This window comes from Borostomias antarcticus (genome assembly GCF_949987555.1).
Source record: "Borostomias antarcticus genome assembly, chromosome: 1".
Classification (NCBI taxonomy): Eukaryota; Metazoa; Chordata; class Actinopteri; order Stomiiformes; family Stomiidae; genus Borostomias; species Borostomias antarcticus.
The window spans coordinates 48,062,612-48,087,159 of NC_140234.1; the positions used below are offsets into that span (position 1 = coordinate 48,062,612).

The window sequence follows — 24,548 nt, forward strand, 5'->3', positions numbered from 1 at the left end:
ATAACATTTAGTTGGTGAGACATTCAAGACAAACATACCCAGGCAGGTTAGGTTGAGCCCATTGGCCAGCGGCGGCATGTGATTGATAGATGGAGGTGAGTGACGTGACTTAGGTCGAATCAGATTCCCATCTGAGCGACAGCTTCCATTAAGTCACTGTGGTAAGAGGCAGGGTGAAATGGAGTGCTATTGCAGTAGGAGTGTGTTGGGTTTAACATGGACAAAACTGACCAGTGCTTTCCCTATCAGTAGTTTACAGAGAAGGTCATGACCTCTTCAAGGAAAGGCCAAGACAAAGCAGAGTGACCATCAAACATGGCTCACTTACTATAAGTGCAGGTTATGCAAGAATGAATGAAAGCAGAAATACACCAGTGTTAAAATAAATAGCTGTTTTTAAGAAGTGCTAGAAAAATGTTAGAAAGTATTGCCGTAACTGCAACACACAATGTGTGTAGGCTGGCATTAGCAATGCTGAAGTGTGTGTGCCTACGTGCGTGTGTGTGCGTGCGTGCGTGCGTGCGTGTGTGTGTGTGCGTGCGTGTGTGTGTGTGCGTGTGTCACTGGTCCCAGTAGCTCAGTGGGGCTGGAAAGTCTTGGCCAGGTCCTCCATGACACTCATGAACTTCTGTTCCTCTAATGGTGAGCTGTGGGTCCAGGCCAGGGGCAGGTGGGGAGACACCATCTTTCGGTCTGACACACACACACACACACACACACACACACACACACACACACACACACACAGAGAGAGAGTTATTCCCACAGATATACACGTATACTGTATACAGTACACACACACTCACAAACCCAGACACACACACTCAAGCATACATTCAGATAACGAAAGAGGCATAGAACAACCATAGCATAAATTCATAAACAACATAATCATCTGTTAGGAGCACATGCAATTTATTAATTTCTTACCATATACCCTTACCATATACCCTTACCATATACCCTGTGCTAATAAGGTTAGAGAAAAGATTCACCAAAGCAAAAATGTTGCCCTTAGGAGCCCTGACCTGACCTGGGTAAAGAAATGCATATTGATGAGAGCAGTGTGTGTGTGTGTGTGTGTGTGTGTGTGTGTGTGTGCGTGTGTGTGTGTGTGTGTGTGTGTGTGCGTGTGTGTGTGTGTGACTCAATTGGAGTTTCTCTGCCGCTTCTACCGTAAGTCATTGAGGTCACAGTACTGTGTGTGTGTGTGTGTGTGTGTATGTGTGTGGGTGTGGGCGGGTGTGGGCACATCCACTGTACTCTCTGGTAGTATCTGGTACCAAGAGCCGCCCACTCCAGCTGCAGTGGACCTATGCCAGACCACCCCTCTCCTCTCTACACCCCCAAGCCTCCTGACTGACGCACTCTGACAAACACTGCATCTTGTCTTTCATGCTCTGATGAAGGCCATCGGGGCGAAAGAATAGGCCTGTTTCCGCTTAGCATTATTTGTTTGGCACATTGCCAAAATAAACCGGTGAAACTGATAAAATTCTGTTACCCTGAACACCTGTGTCTGCACTACCTTTCCACCTTAGGGTATGGAACTTGTAATTATGTGACTGGTTTAGCACCACAAACAAAACACTGGGAAGGCGCACCCTCTCAAAGATCAAATACTGCATCTCATCTCTCTCTCTCTCTCTCTCTCCTTCAACTCTCCTAAATTCTTTGCACTGAGAAGTATTCTGTACTGAATGGATTGGCTGTCTTTAAGAGAGCCCCTGTTTTCTCCAGGGGCACAGAGAGCTGATTGTGAGAAGAGATAGAGAGAGATAAAGGGAGAGAGAGAGAGAGAGAGAGAGAGAGAGAGAGAGAGAGAGAGAGAAAGAAAGCGAGAGGAAAAATTAAAACCTCACATGTTAGCCAACAAGCTAATTCTACTGGATTCTACAATAGCTATCCTTCTCCTCCTGCCTCCTATGTCGAAACTCCATCCGCGTGTCTACGGCTTCAGGTAGTCAACCGACAAAACCCACAATGCATCAAACTATGGAAATAATCAAAGCGTGCCATCCAGTAGAAGAGGAGGGCACAGAAGTGGACGTCTCTCCTACCCTGGAAGAAGCGCCCGCTGGGCCTGGCACCGGCAGCCTCGGACACGGCCAGCCACACCACGGTGTCCGCCCCCTGCTCCGGGGTCCTCAGGCTCTCCTTCATAGAGCTGTGGAAGTCAGGCATGGCGTTGGCCACCGCTATGAGGGAGAGAGAGAGAGAGAGAGAGAGAGAGAGGAATATATGTTAACATATATTCAAACAATATAATGTTAAAGGTAATTCATATTTCTAGCTGGTATTCATGCGGTAGTAAGCGTTTAGTAGTAGCGGTAACAGTGTACTCGTGTGTTAAGTACCGGGGGTGTCCACCCAGCCAGGGTGCATCACCGAGAAGTGGATGTTGCTGTGGGCTTTGGCGAATTGCTCTGTCATCACCACTTGCTGCCTCTGTAACACACACACACACACACACACAGTAACTATATCGTACACACACATGCTGGGACCAGTTCAAGCTTGATATCACTATTTGAATCACCAACAAACCAAGCAGTGTAACCGTGTAATCTTATATATAAGCGAATCCTATCATACTGTAGGTGTATGTACTGTGACATTTCATTTCCCACCCACACCTTGTTCTGGGCGTAGACCATGGGGCCTTCGTAGCGCCCAATCTCTGACTGCAGGTTGCCGGTCCTCAGCTTCTGCACCAGCATTCCCCCAGACGACACCGTGATCTGAGGAAAGGATGTGGGGAGAGGACGTGGGTTTTGGAGCAGGACAGGACACATTAAATAATTATAAACAGGAAGCACTTTAAAAACATCCCTCTGTTGTTGTTGTTGTTGTTGTTGTTGTTGATGATGATGATGATGATGAACAGAGTTCAGCCAACCAGAACTGACTAGTTGTATGACATTAATATTGAAGGGGGGGTGTCAGTGTGTATGTGTGTGTGTGTAAGAGGGGAGGGTGGTAGAAAGAGAGAGAGAAGGCGAGATGTCCAGCAGTTCACACAGGGACACTCCTCTAAGTAAACAAGCCAAGGATTGTTGGTTGGTGACTCACCACTCTGGGGTCTGGACTCTTCTCCAGTAAGGGGATCAGAGCCTTGGTCAGAATATACACACCTAGAGAAGAGAAAAGAGGAGGAAGTTGTTGTGTTTTAACCAGTGTGTCCAGGGAAGGCATCTCAAACGTGTCTCCTCCTCTACTCACCCAGGACGTTGCAGGCAAAGCTTTTCTCGAGTCCTTCAGTGTTGACTTCCCTCTGGGTCATGATGCACCCTGCATTGTTAATCTGTCCGGATAGCAAAACACACATGAATAAATAAACCCCACCGTAAACTCAGGAACAAGACAAGGGCCAAAGGGAAGGAGACACTCGTTGGTAGCAGTGTTCCATAACTTTATACCGCATGCCGTAGGATCATCCAAGCATGGCTGCGGGTGGAGATCAAACTTCCTCATTGCTCACCAGGACATTGAGAGCTTTGTACTTCTTTTTGAAGGCCTCGGCGAACTCCCACACCTTCCTGGTCTCACTCAGGTCCAGAATGTGAACATACACTTCCTGATGAGACAGAAATACTTGTGAGGTTGTGAGTAGGTTCCGGTTTATAAAGTACAGGGGTCAAAAAGACCCCTCCCGCCCCCTGTAGGTTTTTGGTTGGGTTGTCCCTATACTTACCTTATTTCCTGTCTCCTTGACGATGTCAGCCCTGGCCTCCTCTGCCTTGTCCTTGTTCCTGCACACCATGTGGATCGTACCACCTGTGGGGGTATGAGGGGAGGCACACCAGGTCACTGGCTTTCACTCCCTCAGCGGACCCATCTATTACTGCTTCATTGTTATGCTTCAATGAATCTGCTGTTATCGGTAATACTGGGAAACAAGTGCACCAAATAGTGCCAGCTTTGAATTACAACCCTGCCACTTCCTGGACAGGATGTCGACTGTAGCGTACCTCTCTTGGCGATGGCCATGGCAGCAGCTCTCCCTATGCCGCTGTTGGCTCCTGTGATCATGAAGGACCTGCCGGCCATGGACACCTCCAGGTCCTTCTCCACAAACCGCTTAGCTGCTGACAGGAAGGCATTCCTACAACACACACACACACATACACATTGTTAAGTGTTGAAAAAAGTCTCCAATGCTTAGATGGATTTTGGACTGTATTTATGCTGTGTGTGTGTGTGTGCGTGTGTGTGTGTGTGTGTGTGTGTGTGCGTGTGTATGTGTGTGTGTGTGTGTGTGTGTGTGCGTGTCTGTGTGTGTGTGTGTGTGCGTGTCTGTGTGTGTGTGCGTGCGTGTCTGTGTGTGCGTGTGTGTGTGTGTGCATGTGTGCATGTATGTGTGTGTGTGTCTGTGTGGCTGTGTGTGCATCAGTAACCAAGTACTGTATGTCATAAACATGTAAACTGCACAGGGTGATACAAGGTCAACGTGTATCCAGAGACAACCCCACAGCCACCGTGTCAGATCAGGACAAGTTCACACATTCAGGCACTAACAAAGAGACGCGGCATCTTGCATCATCCCTTTGCTAATGAGAGGAGGAGGAGAGTGCAGGGGATGGATCTGAGGCCCCCACTGGTGACAGCGACAGCGGCTTGTGTGCGTGGAGTCAAGCACCTCAATGGCAGCTATTGTTTGCAAGGCTCCGGGGGGGGGGGGGGGGGGGTCAGAGGGAGCAAGGCGCTGCCACATTTAGCGATTATTTTGGGGCTAAATGCGAGCTCTGTTCCGCCGTGTCATGCAGCAAGCTATTAGTGCAGGCCGGGTCCGGGGCGGGTAGGGAGGGATGGAGAGACGGAGAAAGAAAGAGAAGGCTTTCTGGGAGAAAAGACAACACTGAACAAAGGGATGAGGGAAAGGACGACAAAAGCACCTCTTCTTCAGAGGGGTTATCGTTGTTGTTATGGTGTGGAAGGACAGTGTGTGGCCTGAGGATAAGCCATTAGTTTCAGTCTATCGTAGTTGTATTGCTGAGGGCTAGTACACACCGTTAAAAGTTCCAATTAAGTGCAGATCAAGAGCAGAGTTCAATCAAGTGCTTCTCAGTTAGGCTGACTTTAAAACAGAACTTTCTGTGGATTTCACTCCTGTCTGTTGGAGCAGTTCCTAGTTCACTGACAGTTCTCATATCCTGTGTGATGATTCTGGCTCCTAACTAGCAGAAGCAATGACTACAGGCAGAGTTAGTCCACCCTATGGGTTGGTCATTCAGAAGATAGTTAGAGATACATGTCAACCTGGTTTCAAGACCCTTGTGCCATTGAGCAAGGCACTTCAACCTGAACTATATCTAGTATTGTTGCTCTATGACTCCCTATGGCCTTCTACTAATTCCACATAAGTTGATAGAGGCTGATCTAGGCTGATAGAGAATACCTTCTGTGAAACATGGTGATATTTATCATTTTAGATCTTAAACTGACAAACATAAACTTTCGCTATGAACTCCCTATAGATACAGTTTCAGATCATCTTAAAATCAGTGTCACATTATAAGTATGGCAGACGTACAGTCAAAGGCAGGATTCTCATCAGTCAGCCAATAGATCTACAAACAGTATGCTTGCATCACACAGGGCAGTCTGCTATTTGGAAATGCAATACAATAATATACAGTATATCCAGAGTTCTTACAACAAAAATGAACAAACACACGATGGTTGTGGACAAGGTTAAAAAAATCATAGATGTGGATTTACAGTATGCGCAGGCACTAATATGCACGAATGCATGTGCAAACACAAACACACACACACACACACACACACACACACACACACACACTGTGGGTGGATGTGTCCTGGATGTAATGCGGAGAGACATATTTAAATTTGAATGTATTGGAAGGATAGCCCCTTGAGATGCAACATCTCATTTACGAGGGGGTCCTAGAAACACAAATACAAGATTATAAAGACATACAGACAAAACAACATAACATAACATACACTACAAATACACAGATACAGACAGCTCGCTTACCCTCTCCCATCCACACTCCCATACCTCAACTATTGTACAAGGAAATTATTTACAGTGACCTATATAATATTATGAATATAAATATTGATTAAAAAACTAAAAACAAAAAAACAGGACATTACCTTTCATTGATTACAGTTAGATGTAATTTGTTTGATCCATGACACACAGGCACCAGAAAATAGTAGCCTATTGATAAATTAATGTTATTGACTATTCATTGAATGGTCGGAGGGGGGGGGGGTTGGAGGGGAGGCAAGAGGTTGTCCTATAAATAATAAAATAACTAGGCCTCAACACTTCAGCAAAGTAAAAATTGACAAATTGACAAAAGTTTTGTCTTACCTGGTAAATTCAGTCAGTCCTTTCAGAAACCAGGCGGAGTTTCGGTAAAGAGACATGGTGACCTCCGGAATCCTCTCGACCGTAACTGCGCTCTGTCCTCCCGTTTTAACATGGACCAAAACCACGTGTGTGAATTTGCATCGTACCGGGTGGCACCTGGCCACCCAGCGGCGAGGCAGCTCTGATGTGGTTCATTCAAGTTCAATCGGCAATGACTGTGCTTTTGAAAGCCTTTAGCCTATACAAGTGAATGGATATGTGCCTTATGTGCAACATTAGAAATACCAAAGCAAATTCCTCGTTTGTGAAGACCGACTAGGCAATAGACCTGTTTATGATTTATAATAGGTTTGGCGTGAGCGATGCCAGATAATCTTTAACAAATTTTATTATGACTTTATCCAGCGTGGCCACACTTGACATACGCCAGTTTGACACAAGAAGACCAGACTACTCCCCATGGCAATCGCTGTAGCCTACTAGTGCACCTTGCCCAGCTCGATCTGACAGGTGTGAGCCAATCCCGAGGCGGCGAGAGGAAAACAGGGCGCGGTGCCGCCTGGAGCTTTCGCAACTTTACGCACAGCATTCTGGGAGACCCGAGGATGTCTCCTCCAAAGATACTAGTGTTTTGGTCAAGAACTTAAAATAAGATATTTTCAGGAGAAATACAGGCGAACTTAAACTGCACTACTCACAAATTGCAGTGGCAAGATGGTGAGTTTTTTAATATTCGCTTAATGTTCAGGAGTTTGGCATTCATAAGGTATAGAAATTATATAGACTAGGCTACACACCTCTTCTAAAGGGGAAGAAGAGTTCGGGTTCATTTATATTCCGGTAGACAGGTGAACACACTGTTTGCAGTGGCATCGGCTACACGCCTATAGGCTATTTTACTTTTGCTTTAGTTGGTGTGTTCCGAGTCGTTTTATTGCCACCTGTTTGCATGTTCCTCTTTTATCAGAAGTGTTGTCGGATGCGTATGGACCGCAGGTCAATTTGTACGACAACTTCTAAATCCTCCAACGTCGTTTTATAAGTAGTGTGTACCCATCAACAAAATACCCCATATCATCACACCCTGCTTTCTTTTAAGATAGAAACTTTAGTAGACTGTGTAGCCTAAGCTTAAATTAGGTCAGTAGTCTATTTCAGGGTTGTTGACTGCAACACTGAATAATTGTAGGGCATGACCAAGAGTGATTATATGACTGAGATCATACCATGAGGTATTATTAAAAACTTACTGCTGGTTTGTGTGTGTGTGTGTGTGTGTGTGTGTGTGTGTGTGCGCGCGTGTTTGTGTGTGTGTGTGTGTGTGTGTGTGTGTGTGTGTGTGTGTGTGTGTGTGCATAGAGTAGACCTGTGTGCGCTCTATGTCTACACAAGTTGTGCATGTTCTGAAGTTACTTATTAACTTAGCAAGGTTTGACCTAAAGAACACTGGAGCATTTGTTGTGGGGCGTGCGCGGAGCGCGTCACGGTCTGCCTCTCCGACGCCGTCTGACCAGCCCACCACCTCTGCGCGCTCAATGAGAGCGTTGGCTAGGCGACGACGCAGCCGGTCTCCATCAGGCAATCAGCGCACCTGTCGCTGATTGCCTCCGCTGCTACAAGAACCAGCGGGACCGGCAGTTCATCGCCAGATCGTAGCCTTATGTACACGGTACAAATCTCGCTCCCTGTGATTCCTAGTCAAACTTGCCTTTTCTTTCCCGGACCCTGCCTTACCCCGTTTTGTGTTTTTATTCCAAGATTCCCACGGACCCTCCCTCGCGTCTCTCCGGCCCCAGTTCCTCTCGGCCTCCCGCGGATCCCTTCCCCGTCTCCCCGGACCCACAGAACCCCTCGAACCACCCCCGAACCCCTGGACACCCTCGGACGGATCTCCCGGTACCACGCTCGCCTCCTCCCTCGGACATCCCTTGGACTCTCGGACTGTACTGTAGCCAGGCGCACGCACATACATACAACACCCTGCCCGCCTATATCACCCCGCACCCACGGTAGACCACACACATAGTCTTCACTACGCACTACACATAGGTATTCACACATCCCATACTCCGAGACCATTCGGCGCACCACACTTTCTCCCGCATATCCCCTTCCCTACGTCCTGGAAATAAACAAACCCACGGGCTAACGGATCAACCGCTCTGTGCCGCTTCTTTGGTCCCCCCGGGTCGTACCGCACAACATTACGATCTGGCCCTGACGGACCCCAGCGGCACAGGGGCGGCTGACGCCCCGGCTCCACCGGTACCCAACGTCTCGGCCCTCTCCGTTCTCTCTGGGGCTGTCCAGCGGCACGAGGGACGGCTAGCCAGCCTGGAGACCCAGCTCACCGACGCCTTTGCACTGATTGTGGCTCGTCTGGATCAGCTGGACAGCACCGCTCGGGCGCAGTCCCAACCTCCGCCCCCCGCCGCTCAACCCATGGCAGCGTCTCCCCCGTACCAGGCTCCTGCGCCCGTCGCTCCGGAGAGAGAGCCGAACCTAGCCACCCCTAGGCCCTACGAGGGCGACTTCGATCTCTGCCGTGGGTTCCTCAGTCAATGCGAATTAGCATTTCGCTACCAACCTAGCCGGTACGCCTCTGACGGGGCTAGGGTGGCATACATCATGTCACTCCTCACAGGTAGGGCCCTTAGATGGGCTACAGCCGCGCTAGATCAGAACGGGTTACTCACCTCAGATTATGCGGTTCCGTAGGGAGTTCACTCTGGTGTTTAACCACCCCGTAGACGGATGTGACGCCGCTACACGCCTCCATGTAATCCAGCAGGGCTCTCGTTCTGTCGCGGAGTATACCGTTGAATTCCGCATCCTTGCGGCCGACAGTGGGTGGGGAGACAAGGCCCTCCTCAGTGCCTACCGACGGGGCCTTAGCGAGGCTGTCAAGGACGGTCTTATGAGGGACAGACCCGAGACCTACAACCAGCTGGTGGACCTGGCTCTCATGATGGACCAACGTCTCCGTGAGAGACGCGCCGAGCGCTGTCACCGTCTTCCTCCAGCGGCCCCTAGATCCTCTCCCCCGGCTCCCCGATTCCACCCCGAACCACGGTTCACGACACCCAACGAGCGTGCACCGGCTCTCCGTCCAGCCGAGTCCGAGGAGGAACCGATGCAGGTAGCCCGGTCACGGCTCTCGGAAGCGGTGCGCGAACAGCGCATGCGCGGAGGGCTTTGTTTATACTGTGGGGAGCCCGGTCACTTCATCCGTGCCTGTCCTACCCGCCCAAAAGACAGGGCTTACTAGCTGAGGGGTTACTAGTAAGCCACCTGACGCTGCCCCAGAACAAGAGCTCACCTAGTATGTTATTCCCTGCCTCGATCTCCTGGGACAGCCAGTCATTGACCGTTAGCGCTTTTCTGGACTCTGGGGCAGACGACAGTTTCATTGACAGCACGCTTGTCCGGCAGGCTGGTATCCCCCTTGTTCTCCTGGAAACCCCTCTGGTTGCCTACGCCCTGGATGGGCACACACTAGGGAAAGTTACACACAGCACTAAGTCCCTTTCCTTCTCCATCTCCGGCAACCATGTAGAAACCATGCGTTTTTTTGTTATTTGTTCGCCCACGGCCCCGCTCGTGTTAGGGAGACCCTGGCTCCAGAGACACGATCCCCACGTCTCATGGTCCACAGGGCAGATCCTCGGATGGAGCGTCGCATGCCACGCCAACTGTCTCCGTTCTGCCCCTGGCTCCCCTAGGACGCTCAAGCCTGACCCCTTACCTCCGGATCTGTCTGGCGTTCCTACTATTTACCACGACCTAGCCCCCGTGTTCAGCAAGGAACGCGCTCTCTCTCTACCTCCCCATAGACCCTACGACTGCGCGGTCGACCTCATCCCGGATGCGCCGCGTCCCTCTAGCCGGTTGTATAACCTCTCCCTCCCCGAGAAAAAGGCGATGCGGGAGTATATATCCGAGTCCCTTGCCTCTGGTATCATCCGTCCCTCTTCATCCCCGGTGGCAGCGGGTTTTTTTTTTGTTGGCAAGAAGGACGGCTCGCTCAGGCCCTGCATCGATTACCGTCAGCTCAACGACATCACCATCAAGAACAAATATCCCCTCCCTCTCCTTAGTTCCTCGTTTGAGCCTCTCACCACCTCTGTCATTTTCACGAAATTAGACCTGCGCAACGCTTACCATCTCGTCCGTGTCAGGGAGGGCGACGAGTGGAAGACGGCGTTTAACACACACCTTGGGCACTTTGAATACCTGGTAATGCCGTTCGGGCTCACAAATGCCCCTGCCGTTTTCCAAGCCCTCGTGAATGACGTTTTGCGGGACATGTTAAATATTTTTGTTGTTGTTTACCTGGACGACATTCTTATTTTTTCCCGCTCCCAGCAGGAGCACGAGCAGCATGTCCGCCTGGTCCTCCAGCGGCTCTTGGAGAACCGCCTGTATGTTAAAGCGGAGAAATGCACGTTTCACGCGGCCTCAGTGGAGTTCCTGGGGTACATAGTGGAGGGGGGGCACGTCCGGACCGACCCCCGAAAAGTGAAGGCGGTGGTGGAGTGGGCCCAACCCACCAACCGGACTGAATTGCGTCAGTTCCTGGGGTTTGCGGGGTTCTATCGCCGTTTCATCCGTGGCTTCAGCAAGGTGGCAGCCCCTCTCCACGAGCTCACATCCACTCTTCGAGTTTTTTCCTGGACCCCGGAGGCGGACGCTGCGTTTGAGACCCTGAAGGGGTTGTTCACGGAGGCTCCGGTGCTCGGCCATCCAGACCCAGCCCGGCCGTTCGTCGTGGAGGTGGACGCGTCAGACACGGGCGTCGGAGCCGTCCTCTCCCAGCGGTCTGAAGAGGGCAAACCGCTCCACCCCTGCGCGTTTTTCTCCCGGCGTCTCACCCCCGCAGAACGCAACTACGACGTGGGGAACAGGGAGCTGCTGGCAGTCCACGAGGCCCTGGTTGAGTGGCGGCACTGGCTCGAGGGGGCTGAGCTGCCGTTCTTGGTGTGGACAGACCATCGCAACCTCACCTACATCAAGACCGCCAAGCGGTTAAACGACCGGCAGGCACGCTGGGCCCAATTTTTCAGCCGTTTTGATTTTACCCTCTCCTACCGCCCAGGCTCCCGAAACACCAAGGCGGACGCCCTCTCCCGGCAGTTCGCGGAGGAGGCAGCCGACCCCGACACCCCTGACCCCATCCTGCCCCCAGCCCGAGTGGTGGGTGTCGTCACCTGGGCCATCGACTCTGTGGTCAGGGCGGCTCTTCGCGCCCAGCCAGGCCCAGGCAACGGACCCCTCAACCGCCTCTATGTCCCGACCCTGGTGCGTTCTCGGGTCCTCGAGTGGGGCCATTCCAGCCGTTTTGCCTGCCACCCCGGCGCCCACCGCACGCTGACCTTCCTCCAGCGGCGCTATTGGTGGCCCTCCATAGCGGCTGACACCAGGGAGTTCGTTGCAGCCTGCGTCACCTGTGCCCGGAACAAGGCGTCCCATCGACCTCCGGCGGGCCTCCTACGTCCCCTACCGGTTCCCAGTCGGCCTTGGTCCCACATCGGGCTCGACTTTGTCACAGGTTTCCCCAGGTCCCAGGGCAACACCGTGATCCTCACCATCGTCGACCGGTTTTCCAAGACCGCCCACTTTGTGGCTCTGCCCAAACTCCCCTCCTCTGCGGAGACCGCCGACCTCCTCGTCTCCCACATCGTCCGGCTCCACGGCATACCCCAGGACATCGTCTCTGACCGTGGTCCCCAGTTCACCTCTCGGGTGTGGCAGGCCTTCTGCAAGGGGATTGGGGCCACGGTTAGCCTCTCCTCCGGGTACCACCCCCAGACCAACGGGCAGGCGGAGCGGACCAACCAAAGCCTGGAGGCGATGCTGCGCTGTGCCACCTCCCGCAGCCCCGCCTCCTGGAGCAAGTACCTGGCCTGGGTGGAGTACGCCTACAACTCCATGACCAGCTCAGCACTGGGTATGTCGCCTTTTGAGTGTTCCCTGGGTTACCAACCACCTATGTTCCCCCAGCAGGAGTCCGAGGTGGCGGTTCCGTCCACTCGGGCCCATCTCCGGCGGTGTCGGCGCATATGGAAGGTCGCCCGTGCTGCGCTGCTGAGAGCCACGGAGCGGTCCCGGCGTTGCGCCAATCGACGGCGGGTTCCGGCTCCCCTGTACCGCCCCGGCCAGCGCGTCTGGCTTCTGGCCAGGGATCTCCCTCTCCAGGTCCCCTCCCGGAAGCTCGCTCCCCGCTACGTGGGGCCCTATACCATCGACCGGGTCATCAACCCCACCGCGGTACGTCTCTCCCTCCCTCCATCCCTGAAGGTGCACCCGGTGTTCCATGTGTCACTACTTAAACCGGTGTCTGTCAGTGCCCTGTCGCCCCCTGTCTCAGCTCCCCCTCCTCCCCGTGTCCTCGAGGACGGCGACCAGGTGTGGCCCGTCAAGCGGCTGCTCGCCGTCCGGCGTCGGGGCCGGGGGTTCCAGTACTTGGTGGACTGGGTGGGTTTCGGCCCCGAAGACCGGAGCTGGGTGCCCCCTTCCTATCTGGCTGACCCTGCCCTGTTGGCCGACTTCTATCGGGCCCACCCTGACGCCCTTGGGCGCTCGCCGGGAGTCTCGCGTCGGGAGGGGGGTACTGTTGTGGGGCGTGCGCGGAGCGCGTCACGGTCTGCCTCTCCGACGCCGTCTGACCAGCCCACCACCTCTGCGCGCTCAATGAGAGCGTTGGCTAGGCGACGACGCAGCCGGTCTCCATCAGGCAATCAGCGCACCTGTCGCTGATTGCCTCCGCTGCTACAAGAACCAGCGGGACCGGCAGTTCATCGCCAGATCGTAGCCTTATGTACACGGTACAAATCTCGCTCCCTGTGATTCCTAGTCAAACTTGCCTTTTCTTTCCCGGACCCTGCCTTACCCCGTTTTGTGTTTTTATTCCAAGATTCCCACGGACCCTCCCTCGCGTCTCTCCGGCCCCAGTTCCTCTCGGCCTCCCGCGGATCCCTTCCCCGTCTCCCCGGACCCACAGAACCCCTCGAACCACCCCCGAACCCCTGGACACCCTCGGACGGATCTCCCGGTACCACGCTCGCCTCCTCCCTCGGACATCCCTTGGACTCTCGGACTGTACTGTAGCCAGGCGCACGCACATACATACAACACCCTGCCCGCCTATATCACCCCGCACCCACGGTAGACCACACACATAGTCTTCACTACGCACTACACATAGGTATTCACACATCCCATACTCCGAGACCATTCGGCGCACCACACTTTCTCCCGCATATCCCCTTCCCTACGTCCTGGAAATAAACAAACCCACGGGCTAACGGATCAACCGCTCTGTGCCGCTTCTTTGGTCCCCCCGGGTCGTACCGCACAACAGCATTGTCCTCCTCATCATGAAGCCAAGGAGCACTGTTACCTGACCCACTAAAACACTACTTATTCACACTGCAAACAATTTGATAACCATCTTAACAATTCCATACACTTACACCATAGTATTTTTTTTTCACTTTGGAGAATGTGCTCACTTAATGCGGTCTACAACGACCCGCCTTCTGATAGACTAATCCTATCCCATAATACCCATACTGTCCATGATTTGCCTCTGCGTCGCTCTTACTGTACTTCCTGTCCCATCCAGATGCGCTTCCTGCTGCTGTTCAGCCGTCAGGGGAAGCTGCGGCTGCAGAAGTGGTTCGCGCCGCTGACGGAGCGGGAGAAGAAGAAGGTGATCCGGGACATGACCCTGATGGTGCTGGCCCGCGAGCCACGCTCCTGCAACTTCGTCCACTGGAGGGACCTGAAGATCGTCTACAAGAGGTGACTGGAAGAGGAAAGAAAGATATATAGAGGCGTCTGGCTACGTGTGTTTCTATGCCATTCTGTTTCTTTTTCACTGTGGTGGAAAGAACCTATCCTTCCAACCTCTCTTGTCTATGAAAACTGTCTGGAGAGAGTTTATCTCCAGTTTGTCTGGAGAGAGAGAGAAATTATTCTTGTTTAGTCTCCTAAATACCACTTCTCCTCGCTGGTTTTTACACACACACACACACACACACACACACACACACACCAAATATATGCTGCTCGCACATACACATACGCCGACTCCCAAGGCGGCGACTGAACAGGCCAAGTCAGGTTAAACACACATGCTAAAGACACAGAAGACAGGCACAGATACGTTCTGAAGAACATCACATCTATTTAAAAGCATAAACTACTTGCTTCAGGTTCAGTACAATAAGTCCCTCTATCCCTTTCATTTTGAATGTCACATCCACAGAATGGGTACAGTCACAATCTCCATAATCACTACTATAGGCCTATTCAGTCAACCTAACCCCTGACCTTTGACCTCCCCTCATATAGGTATGCCAGTCTGTACTTCTGCTGTGGTCTGGAGGACCAGGACAATGAGCTCCTGGCCCTGGAGGTGCTGCACAGATACGTGGAGCTGCTGGACAAATACTTTGGCAACGTACGAGTGATGGCCGGCCCTGGCAATGTTGACGCTGGGCACTTTGAGCTCAGGCATTTTGCTTGTAAACGTGAATTTAATTTAACAGCTGTTGAGATGGTTGTTACAAACGTTTTGTAAAAAACGTTTTTTTATTTTTTATTATTATTTTTTTATTCATACACACATCGGCTGATAAAGATGTCATTTTAATGTGTGTTTGGTCTTGGTGGCTGCAGGTGTGTGAGCTGGACCTCATTTTCAACTTTGAGAAGGCATATTTCATCCTAGACGAGTTTCTGATGGGAGGGGAGATCCTGGAGACGTCCAAAACAGCTGTAGGGGTCTGTATAGAGGAGGCAGACACTCAGCAGGAGGTAATCAAGGAGTTCCTATAATATAACACTTACTATGGCATAGTATGGTGTAGAATAAGTAAACCTAACCTTAACATACTATATAGGCTACTCAAAACTATCTAGTAATTCGGTCCTATGAATGAAAATCCGTTTGAAATCACTATTATTATCCAATTTTAAGGTATTCATTTTTGTTAATGTGATGGTAGATGGTGGTGTAACATGAATCAAATACGTTTTATTTTTTTATTTATTTTATTTATTTGTACTCTCTCTCCCAGACAATGGAGGAATACATGAGCAAGCCTGCCTACTGACGTTATGAGAAAGCCTGCCTACAAACGAGGTCTCGGGACTGAATCCATCTCGGATGTGGCCTAAAGATATTATTTCTCCAGATATGATTGTGCCTTAACATTTCATATACAAACATACTGTAGGCATACTCTAAGATGTATTACGATGTGACACTGTTCTACCATTTTAAAAGTCAAATTAATGATTTGCGTGCATATACAGTACTGTATGACAGACTTGAAGAAGCATTTAGACTTCCGTTTTTGAAGAATACAATTTTGACTTTTGGGAAATCCTTTTATCAAGCATGTGTGTCTTAGACTACTCAGAGAATTACAGCATGGGAAGGAGAGATTTACCAGCAAAAAACAGGAGATAGCTCCGTTTAGTCTCCTGTTATCCTGTTGTATGAAAATAGCTGTGAACAGTTGATTGTCTTTGTAATTATCTTCCAGTGTATTTGCATTCACAAGCTCTGGAACATTTCTCAGGGGTGGAATCTATAGGTCTAGGTGTCTACTGTCGATAATGGACATATTCTAAGGCACTGTTTTAGGAACAAATATTCATCACTTTGTAAGTGTCCTCCAATATGGGCTTATGCTCTTAATACATGCGTTTATATGTAGGCCTATTTTCCGTATAAAGACTGTTCAGTGTTTTGCTTTGTTTTGTCTCCACCTGTTGTTGAGAGAATTGCTCATGGATTTATGTCTGATTCACTGCGACCAGAACTGTCCGTGGTGCTGAAACGTGCTCAATAATGTTGCCGACATCTTCAATAGGCTATTTGCAATGTACGCTAGTTGAGATGAACAGCAAAATAATCCAACATTGAAAATATCTTCAAGGGAGGTTCTACAGTAGGAAGCTACGTAACTGCAACTTGTTCTGTGCTCTCCGAATGAGGAAACATTACACAGTGAGGAAAAAATAAAGTCAATGCTTTATTAACTTCAGAACATCACACATTATCGAACACACGTAAGAAATATAAATGTAGAACATAAGTAGATCTGAAGGATCCGACACTGATTTGGCTGACACTGATTTGGCTGTATGCAACGTGCGTTGAAATGCGGCTGGTGAGCAATCTGAACTATAGCCTAGTGGTCTGTTGTATAGTGCCTATAAAAATAAAGATAAAAAACATCGAATAAAGCTACTATACCACAAACCCCAGTTACTACCACGAATAGGCACTCTGAAGCTACATCAGTCTATAGAGGTCTGAAGAAATTGGCAATTAAAGTGTTTTAGTAAACCTACGGAATAGACGAAACTCGGCTGCATGTTTTTATTCTTCAAAATACTTTATGATTTCCCCTCATCAAAACAATATATATATACACATCCCCACCATCTACATTCCTTTGACAGTTTTTACGTTAAGGTCCTTATCTTCGCTCTCTTCTGTTTCTGGGTTTAAGATGCTCAGAATGTTCAGCAGTGCGTCGTCATCCAAGGGTTGAGTTTGAGCCGCACCGCCCATGTCTTCGGTTTCTGACTGCCTTTTCTGTAATGCGTTTTTGTCTGAGTCGATTTGGTCAAAATAGTCCTGTATCGCCTGCTCAAATTTTCCCAACACGGGCTGCTCTTTACTCGAGGGAGGCTGAGATTCGCGCTTTTGGTCTGCTTTGTTGTTCACCGCCACAGGATACTGCGTCAGAATTTGGGCCGCTAAATATGTCGCCAGCTCGTCTTCGTCGACATTATCATCGTAGTCATCCTTTGATTTATCGGGAACGCGCGCTTGAGAGAGGGTGTAGCCTCCCTGCCTGCCAGCTGGCGCGTAAAACCGTGACTGCGAGCTCGTATGCTGTTTCTGTTTGAGTGGGACTGCCTTTGGATTTCCCACACTTTCCAGTCCGAGAATATTTAGAATATCTTCCGTGTTTATGTCTTCCGGGACGTCGCTTGTTTGGGTCTCAGGCAGCCATCTGTATAATTTCTCAGGGGGGCTCTTGTATTTCTTGTGAGAGGACATCTGAGTCAGTTTATCCTCCGCCCTGGGTAAATTGTTGGGCATCCATGTCTGTGCCAGATTCCTCTGTGGAGTTCTGTCTTGTTTAGTCGTCTCTCCGGTCTTCAGCATGTCCAGCAGGTCTTCTGGAGGTATCTGTAACTTCTGTGAGATTCTGATGAACTGGTAGAGGGCCTGTGGGTCGATGTCACTGTTTTGGGACTGAGCCACACTCCTCCTCTCAGCCTTTCGTTCCTCCTCTTCCAGCTCTCTTTTCTGCTCCTCTTCTTTTTTTTCCAGCACCTTTAAAAGATAGTAGTCCACCAGCTTGGTGATGTCATCTGGATCTTCTCCTGGACCAGGTTGGGTTGACCTCTTGACCTGGTAATTCTCCTCCTCCTCATCTTCATCTTCATCATCATCATATTCATCATCATCATTTTCAAGGCCTCGGTCCAACTCATCCCTGTTGTCTCTCTCTCCCTCCTCGGTCTCGATCTGTTCCATTGGAGTCCAGTCCTCTCCTCCAGTCACATCATCATAGTCTGGGCCCCTCACTCTAAACATATCAGCATCTTCTTCCTCTTCATCGTCGTCATCCTCGGTGGTGGCCTGGCGTTTGTGTCCGGCCTTGCCGTTGGCCAGCCTCCCCAGTTCCTCGAACACAGACTGCAGAGTGGCAAGGTTCTGGGGCGTGTACTTCTCCTCCACATTCTCATTGGTGCGTTTGAATTGGCTGTCAGGGTCTGAGCCTCTCGGCTCCTCGTTATTCTCCCCCTCTGCGTCTTCAAACATCAGTGGGTACTTCCTGTGAGCTCGGCTGCCATGTTGCTGCATTGGCGACGGATACACGCCACCTCCCTTCTGGCTCTCCTCCTCGTCCTCCTTCGCAGGTCTGTGGCCTTTCCCCGTCAGAGGCTGGCGAGCAGCGCTAGGTCGTACAGGGGCGGGTTTGGGGGTCTTTTCACTCTGTTCAAGAGTACTAAGCACAGCTTGGAGCCACTCCTGGGTCTTGTCTTCCTCATTGCCTTCTTCCTCCTCCTCCACCTCCTCTTGCTCATCTTGGGCTCGCCCAGCCTGACTCTGGCTTTGAGCTGGAGAAACTAGTCTTAGCATGGAGCGTCGTTTTTCTGTGTCGTCCATGCCGGTGTCGTAGTCTGGAGTGAGGGGGGCCTGTTCTTGGGGGGCTGGTCCGGTTTGCTGGTGCAGGCTCTCAATGTACTCCAGGGCTTTGAGCATGTCTGCGTTGGGGGGCAGATAGGGTGTCCCTTTCTGAGGGTCCGGCTCACTGCCCCTCAGCCTGTGTTCCCTCAGAGAAGACCCCAGGACATCAGTGGAGTCCAGGATGAGCAGGAAGAAGAGGGGGAGGAAATGATGGAGGAAGGCCATCCCTGCTGTGGAGAGCTTGGGCAGTGACGGCATGGTCTCGCCTAGACAGGGAACAAATGAGGACATGTCAATAATGACCTTTGGGTTTTGGCTAACGTTTTCAGGGCTCAGAGCAGTGACATTTCCAATATACTGTAGGCTACTGCCTGCTGCGTGCTCCTGTCACCTGTTCAAGGGATCTGGTTTCAAACATCGAAATGGAACATCTGAAAGGACTAGTTTTGGGGCTTTTGGCATTGTCAAAACTGGGTTTTGAATAACTACTGTAATTTGTCTTTGTGTTTTCTGGTTTGAGTGTTTTGCTCCTTTTGCAACTGTAGGCTATAATAAGCATTCACGCTCCACCTGCACCAAATAAGATAGGCTACTGCAGGCTACCAGGGATGTAGAAATGGGATTTATTCACTTCGACCAGCATGCTTGTTGCTTTTGTGTTCTGCACAGAGAACGAAAATGGCATCTGTTGAAAGCCCTAATGATTGTTTGCAGAGCAGTAATAGCATGGGTATTTCAGCCCGCCTGTAAATCTCATTAGTTTTAAAATTGCTCTTCTCCAGAATGAGTCACAGCCCGGTTGTCTAGGTAACCCTATGGCTAATGCTCGCTACACTCATGACAGTTTCCGCTCGCTCAAATACGGCTGCTGTTTTAAACAAGGGTTTCAGTGCGAAATAATCTAGCTAGAACGGTCATATTTAATTTACCATGACCATTGTAGGGTAGACCTACTGTGGACTGTAAAAGCATACATTACAATATTGTTGTCAAATTTTAGCCTTGCATTAGGTTAGCTACTTTTGCATAACCTAGCCTTTAAGGGACAATTTGATTGCAAATCACCAACACAGGGCTACAAGCTAAAAAGAACCAATAAGAGATAGGCTATGCATCTGCGGTACAAACCATGTGCATCAGGTTGTCAATTAAACGGTTCAAAAGTCGATATTGACAAAAAGAACTAGGTCTAATTGAAGCGTAGCCTAGTTGCCTCAAGTTTAAAATAAAAGCTGTAGCATATCTAATATCTTACCTGTTTTTAACAGATTTCAGTCAAGAGTCGTAAGTGTTATGGGCATCTCTTCCCCGGTGTGAGCGCGAGAAGGGATTTTCTGTTTTCAGTACCGCGGACAGCTCCTCCGCTATAAGAAGCGGAACCTGACTCGTACGTCAGAGGTACGGCTATACGCAATACTCTATGGGCGGACACACACACACACACACACACACACACACACACACACGCACGCACACACACGCACGCACACATGCACGCATACACGCACGCACACACCTTGTGCGCACGCCTTGAGTCAGCCGGATCTGGATTGCTTTGAAAATACAGATTATTTTCGCTGCACTGGTCCCACGCTCTTTGTTATGTCCTAATTAAAACTGAGAACATTTGGGTTGTTCAACAACTGCAACAATGACTCATGGTCAAAGTGGTCGTGCTCCCACTCATTTTCTCTATCCACATTTTCAGAAAGGAAACATAGACCCGTTTCATAGTATTATAAATAGGCCTACATCTGGCAGATCGAGTGAATATTATTCATTGTATATTAGTATTAGCCTACTTATAATTACTTATTGATCAATAAAGAGGAAATGTCGCTGTGTCACCACACACTCTCACTATATGTGCTTCTGACTGCTGATTAATGCAGTAAATTCTTATTTGCACCTTTGCACCAACAACAGTCACAGGGCACTGGCGCCAGCCTCTTCCGGGCTAGAATGAGTTAAAAGTCCATTGATGACTCACGCGCTAGATCCGCCAAAAGGATGAGGAGGGGTGAGGGGACTGCGGATAGCGACCATGCGCTGTGGAAGATGCGTGTGTACGGTGCCCGCGGCAGCCAATGCAGTATTCTGTTATATTTTTGGTTGCCTGACAAGTTCTCTCTAGGTCAGCGAAACGTCGTCAGTTTCATTCATATATTTCCTTTAAGCATAACTCCGACCAACAGTGGAATCACATTGCGTTCATTGCAGTCACGTTGGGTAGAAACAGGGAGTGAATAAATAATGTTTAAGCACGGTGCCTACTACCTTTATCTTATTCTTAGTATTTTACAGCAGTGAAATTCCCAAATAATCACGCATGCACGCACACACGCAGAGAGAGAGAGAGAGAGAGAGAGAGAGAGAGAGACACACAAACACAATTAGTGGCTGCAAGCAGAAGATAAGACTCAAGCTGTTGGACTAATAAGCCTGTGGTTGCACATGTCACAGGACCGCAGTAAACATAAACCAATTTCACACTGACCACCCCCGCTCCCCCAAACACACACACACCACCACAAAATAAGGATCCCCTGGGGACAAATGAAAAATTTATTTCAAGCAAGTAGCACTTTTGCGAGCCAAACACAGACCGAAGTGTAACACAACAGTTGTGCCCATCTTAGGTTTGTGTTCTTAGTAGCTGCATTATATGTTCCACTATCTGTTCAATTTGATACTGAGACACACAGTTGACTGCTGTCTGAGTATGTGTAAGAAGCATATTTGAGACATATTAAACTAATTCACTTGATTTGGTTGTTGTAATGTATGGCCTTGTGTGGCATAGGTCTCCTCTCCTCTTCCCCTGGCTTGGCTGTAGGCTTTTCATTACCACTACAGTCTGGCAGCCAAAACGGTTGATGGAGAGAGTAGGAGAGAGAGAGAGAGAGAGAGAGAGAGAGAGCATTGGAAAGAGGGGTGGGGAAAGTTTAGCAACTTTGACGTCACAGGGCTCTATTTCCTGTTCGATTATGTTTATGTGTGTGTGGGCTTGTTTGTCTGACTGTTTGCCCTCCACTCTCACTGCTCTCTCACTGTGTGTGTGTGTGTTTGTGTGTGTGTGTGTGTGTGCGTGTGTGTGTGTGTGTGTGTGTGTGCGCGCGCGCGTGTCTGCATGTCTGAGTCACTTGCTTCCTTCTCTAAGTGATGTGCCATAATGACAGATCACCTGAGGTATAAGCATATATTTTTGTATACTGTGCCACTGACAGTGTCACCCTTTTATTGTATGATGGAACACAATTAAATAATTTCAATATGTTTCACAATCGACATATTAGCGATATTTTTTAACTCATATTTTAACGAGTAACATGAGATAGAATGTACACATAGGCTGAATGATTGAAAAGGGAATTAAGACCGGCTCACAGATGTTGTTCTCACATACTGTATGTTGATCCATTAAAGATGGTAAATGGTAAATGGACTGCACTTAAAGTAAATAGCGCTTTTATCCAAAGCGCTTTACAATGGCCTCTCATTCACCCATTCACACATACATTCACACAACAATGACGGTAGCTGCCTTGCAAGGTGCTAGCCTGCTCATTGGGAGCAATTTTGGGGTTTAGTGTCTTGCCCAAGGACACTTCGACATGTGGACAGGAGGACCCAGGATTCGAACCGCCAACACTACGATCATTGGACGATCCACTCTGCTCTACCTCCTGAGTCATAGTGACTCCTAAAGAGGCATTATGTGTTATGTACATAACTATAACTGTGCCTATAGATTTATTTATCTATTTTGTATTATGCGGATAGAGGAACACTCTTTCTCTCTGTGTTTCTACAGGGGGAGGAGTCAGATGTTTGTTTTTTGCTGACAGATTGTCAGTCTACAAAGAGAGAAAACAGCACAGGGAAAAACAACAAGCTCTGTTTGTCTTGCATGTGACAAGAAACATATTTAGCCTTTATAGATTTGAAAGTGTAAGAATGACATCCAAACAAGTAGAGTATAAGGGTTGATAAGACATAAATACCTCACAAATACCTCACTGTGGGTGTAAAAAGGACAATTTAATTGCTTCATTCTTCACTGACAAGCAGTCAGTCCCTCCATGTAAGGTTCAGGATATGTGTTGTCCCAGTGTCCACTTAAAATCAATACCATGACACAATTTTATCCGATCAACCATAAAACCCAGGAGGACATTATACAATATCTAAAATCCTCCTCCTGTTGCCTTGATATTCTGCCTACAGGCTTTTTCAAAAATGTATGTTTTTCAAAAATGTTTTCAAAACTGCATGGCCTCTGATTTACTCCAAATTGTAAACACATCTCTTCTTTCAGGTGTGTTCCCACAAACCCTGAAAACTGCGGTCGTCAAGCCACTCTTAAAAAAGAATAATCTCGACACCTCACAAATGAACAATTATAGGCCCATATCAAACCTCCCGTTTTTTAAGTAAAATCATTGAAAAAGCAGTTTTTCAACAGCTGAACAACTTCCTGGCACTAAATAATTGTTTTGATGTCTTCCAGTCAGGATTTCGACCACACCACAGCACCGAGACTGCTCTTGTTAAGGTCTTCAATGACATTCATTTAAACACAGATAATGGCAGAATTTCAGTCTTAGTATTATTACATATCAGCGCTGCATTCGACACGGTTGACCACAACATATTACTAGGCTGACTGGAAAACTGGCTGGGAATTTCTGGCACAGTGCTAGACTGGTTTCAATTCTACTTGAAGGACAGGGACTACTTTGTGTCTATAGGCAATTACAAATCCGAGCAGACAAAAATTACCTGTGGAGTTCCCCAAGGCTCCATTCTGGGGCCATTTCTGTTCAGCGTTTACATGCTCCCACTAGCTCAAATTATGGAAAACAACAAAATATGCTACCATAGCTATGCAGACAACACACAAATTTATATCACCATATCACCAGGGGACTATTAATCCCATACAAGTGCTGATTAAGTGCATTGAACAAATCAGCGATTGGATGTGCCAGAACTTTCTTCAACTAAACAAAAATAAAACTGAAGTAATTGTCTTTGGAGCCAAAGAAGAAGGATTAAAAGACAGCACTCAGCTTCAATCAGTAATGCTAAAAAACACAAACAAAGCCAGAAATCTTGGTGTAGTCATGGACTCAGACCTGAATTTCAACAGTCACATTAAGACAATTACAAAGTCAGCCTACTATCACCTGAAGAATATATCAAGGATTAAAGGATTTATGTCTCAGCAGGATCTGGAAAAACTTCTCCATGTGTTTATCTTCAGTAGACTCAACTACTGTAACAGTGTGTTTACAGGTCTAAAAAAACGATCAGACAGCTGCAACTGATTCAGAACGCTGCTGCTCGAGTCCTCACTAAGACCAAGAAAGTGGATCACATCACCCCAGTTCTGAGGTCCTTACACTGACTTCCTGTCTGTCAAAGAATTGGCTTTAAAATACTGCTGTTAGTTTATAAAGCACTGAATGGTTTAGGGATATATAAAATATATTTCTGATCTGCTGCTACGTTATGCACCATCCAGACCTCTCAGGTCGTCTGGCACAGGTCTGCTTTCTGTCCCCAGAGTTAAAACAAAACATGGAGAAGCAGCGTTCAGTTTGTATGCTCCACATACAGCAACTCAGAAACCCAGAAAACTGCAGGTCTGCTGCAACTCAGTTCTTTTAAATCACGACTGAAGACTTTTCTTTTTGCCGCTGCTTTTTATTAAATCAAATAATGATTTATTCATACATTGCACTGTGACTTTTACTGTAGTCCTGTATTTTATTGTTCCTGCATTTTGTTTTAATTAAATGTTCTGCACAGTACAAGAGAATTGTACGTAAGTGAGTGGAAAGAGAGAAGGTTTCAGTATGTGATAAAGAAAAGTGTCCTTTTTTGCATTTCCTTTTATGACCTTTTATGTGTTGCACTTTGTCTTGATGCTTTTAATGTCTCATGTAAAGCACTTTGAATTGCCTTGTT

General features: G+C 48.6%; 3 protein-coding genes across 6 annotated transcripts; 1 reads left to right on the forward strand and 2 right to left on the reverse strand.

Annotated features, from left to right (window-relative positions):
• Positions 1-577: 577 nt before the first annotated feature.
• On the reverse strand, positions 578-6,405 carry dhrs12la (dehydrogenase/reductase 12-like a; the record flags this gene model as incomplete). The annotated part of the gene is made up of 10 exons (XM_084444559.1): positions 578-693; positions 2,061-2,198; positions 2,358-2,448; positions 2,637-2,741; positions 3,073-3,134; positions 3,223-3,304; positions 3,482-3,577; positions 3,695-3,777; positions 3,972-4,105; positions 6,350-6,405. The coding sequence occupies 10 exons, from the start codon at positions 6,403-6,405 to the stop codon at positions 578-580; spliced, it is 963 nt and encodes a 320-aa protein (XP_084300685.1).
• A 529-nt stretch (positions 6,406-6,934) lies between these two features.
• Positions 6,935-16,109, forward strand: ap1s3a (adaptor related protein complex 1 subunit sigma 3a). Of its 4 annotated transcripts, XM_084443923.1 has the most exons (7): positions 6,950-7,066; positions 12,350-13,173; positions 13,263-13,400; positions 13,974-14,152; positions 14,705-14,813; positions 15,032-15,169; positions 15,433-16,109. In XM_084443923.1, the coding sequence occupies exons 2-7, from the start codon at positions 13,165-13,167 to the stop codon at positions 15,466-15,468; spliced, it is 609 nt and encodes a 202-aa protein (XP_084300049.1). In that variant the 5' UTR covers positions 6,950-7,066; positions 12,350-13,164; the 3' UTR covers positions 15,469-16,109. The 4 variants fall into 4 exon arrangements, with proteins under 4 accessions (XP_084300050.1, XP_084300048.1, XP_084300049.1 ...); XM_084443924.1 differs by lacking the exons at positions 12,350-13,173; positions 13,263-13,400 and having other exon boundaries at positions 6,935-7,066; XM_084443922.1 differs by lacking the exons at positions 13,263-13,400; positions 13,974-14,152; positions 14,705-14,813; positions 15,032-15,169; positions 15,433-16,109 and having other exon boundaries at positions 6,949-7,066; positions 12,353-13,167.
• A 702-nt stretch (positions 16,110-16,811) lies between these two features.
• scg2a (secretogranin II a) lies at positions 16,812-18,833 on the reverse strand (the record flags this gene model as incomplete). The annotated part of the gene is made up of 1 exon (XM_084448474.1): positions 16,812-18,833. The coding sequence occupies one exon, from the start codon at positions 18,831-18,833 to the stop codon at positions 16,812-16,814; it is 2,022 nt and encodes a 673-aa protein (XP_084304600.1).
• Between the last annotated feature and the right edge of the window lie 5,715 nt (positions 18,834-24,548).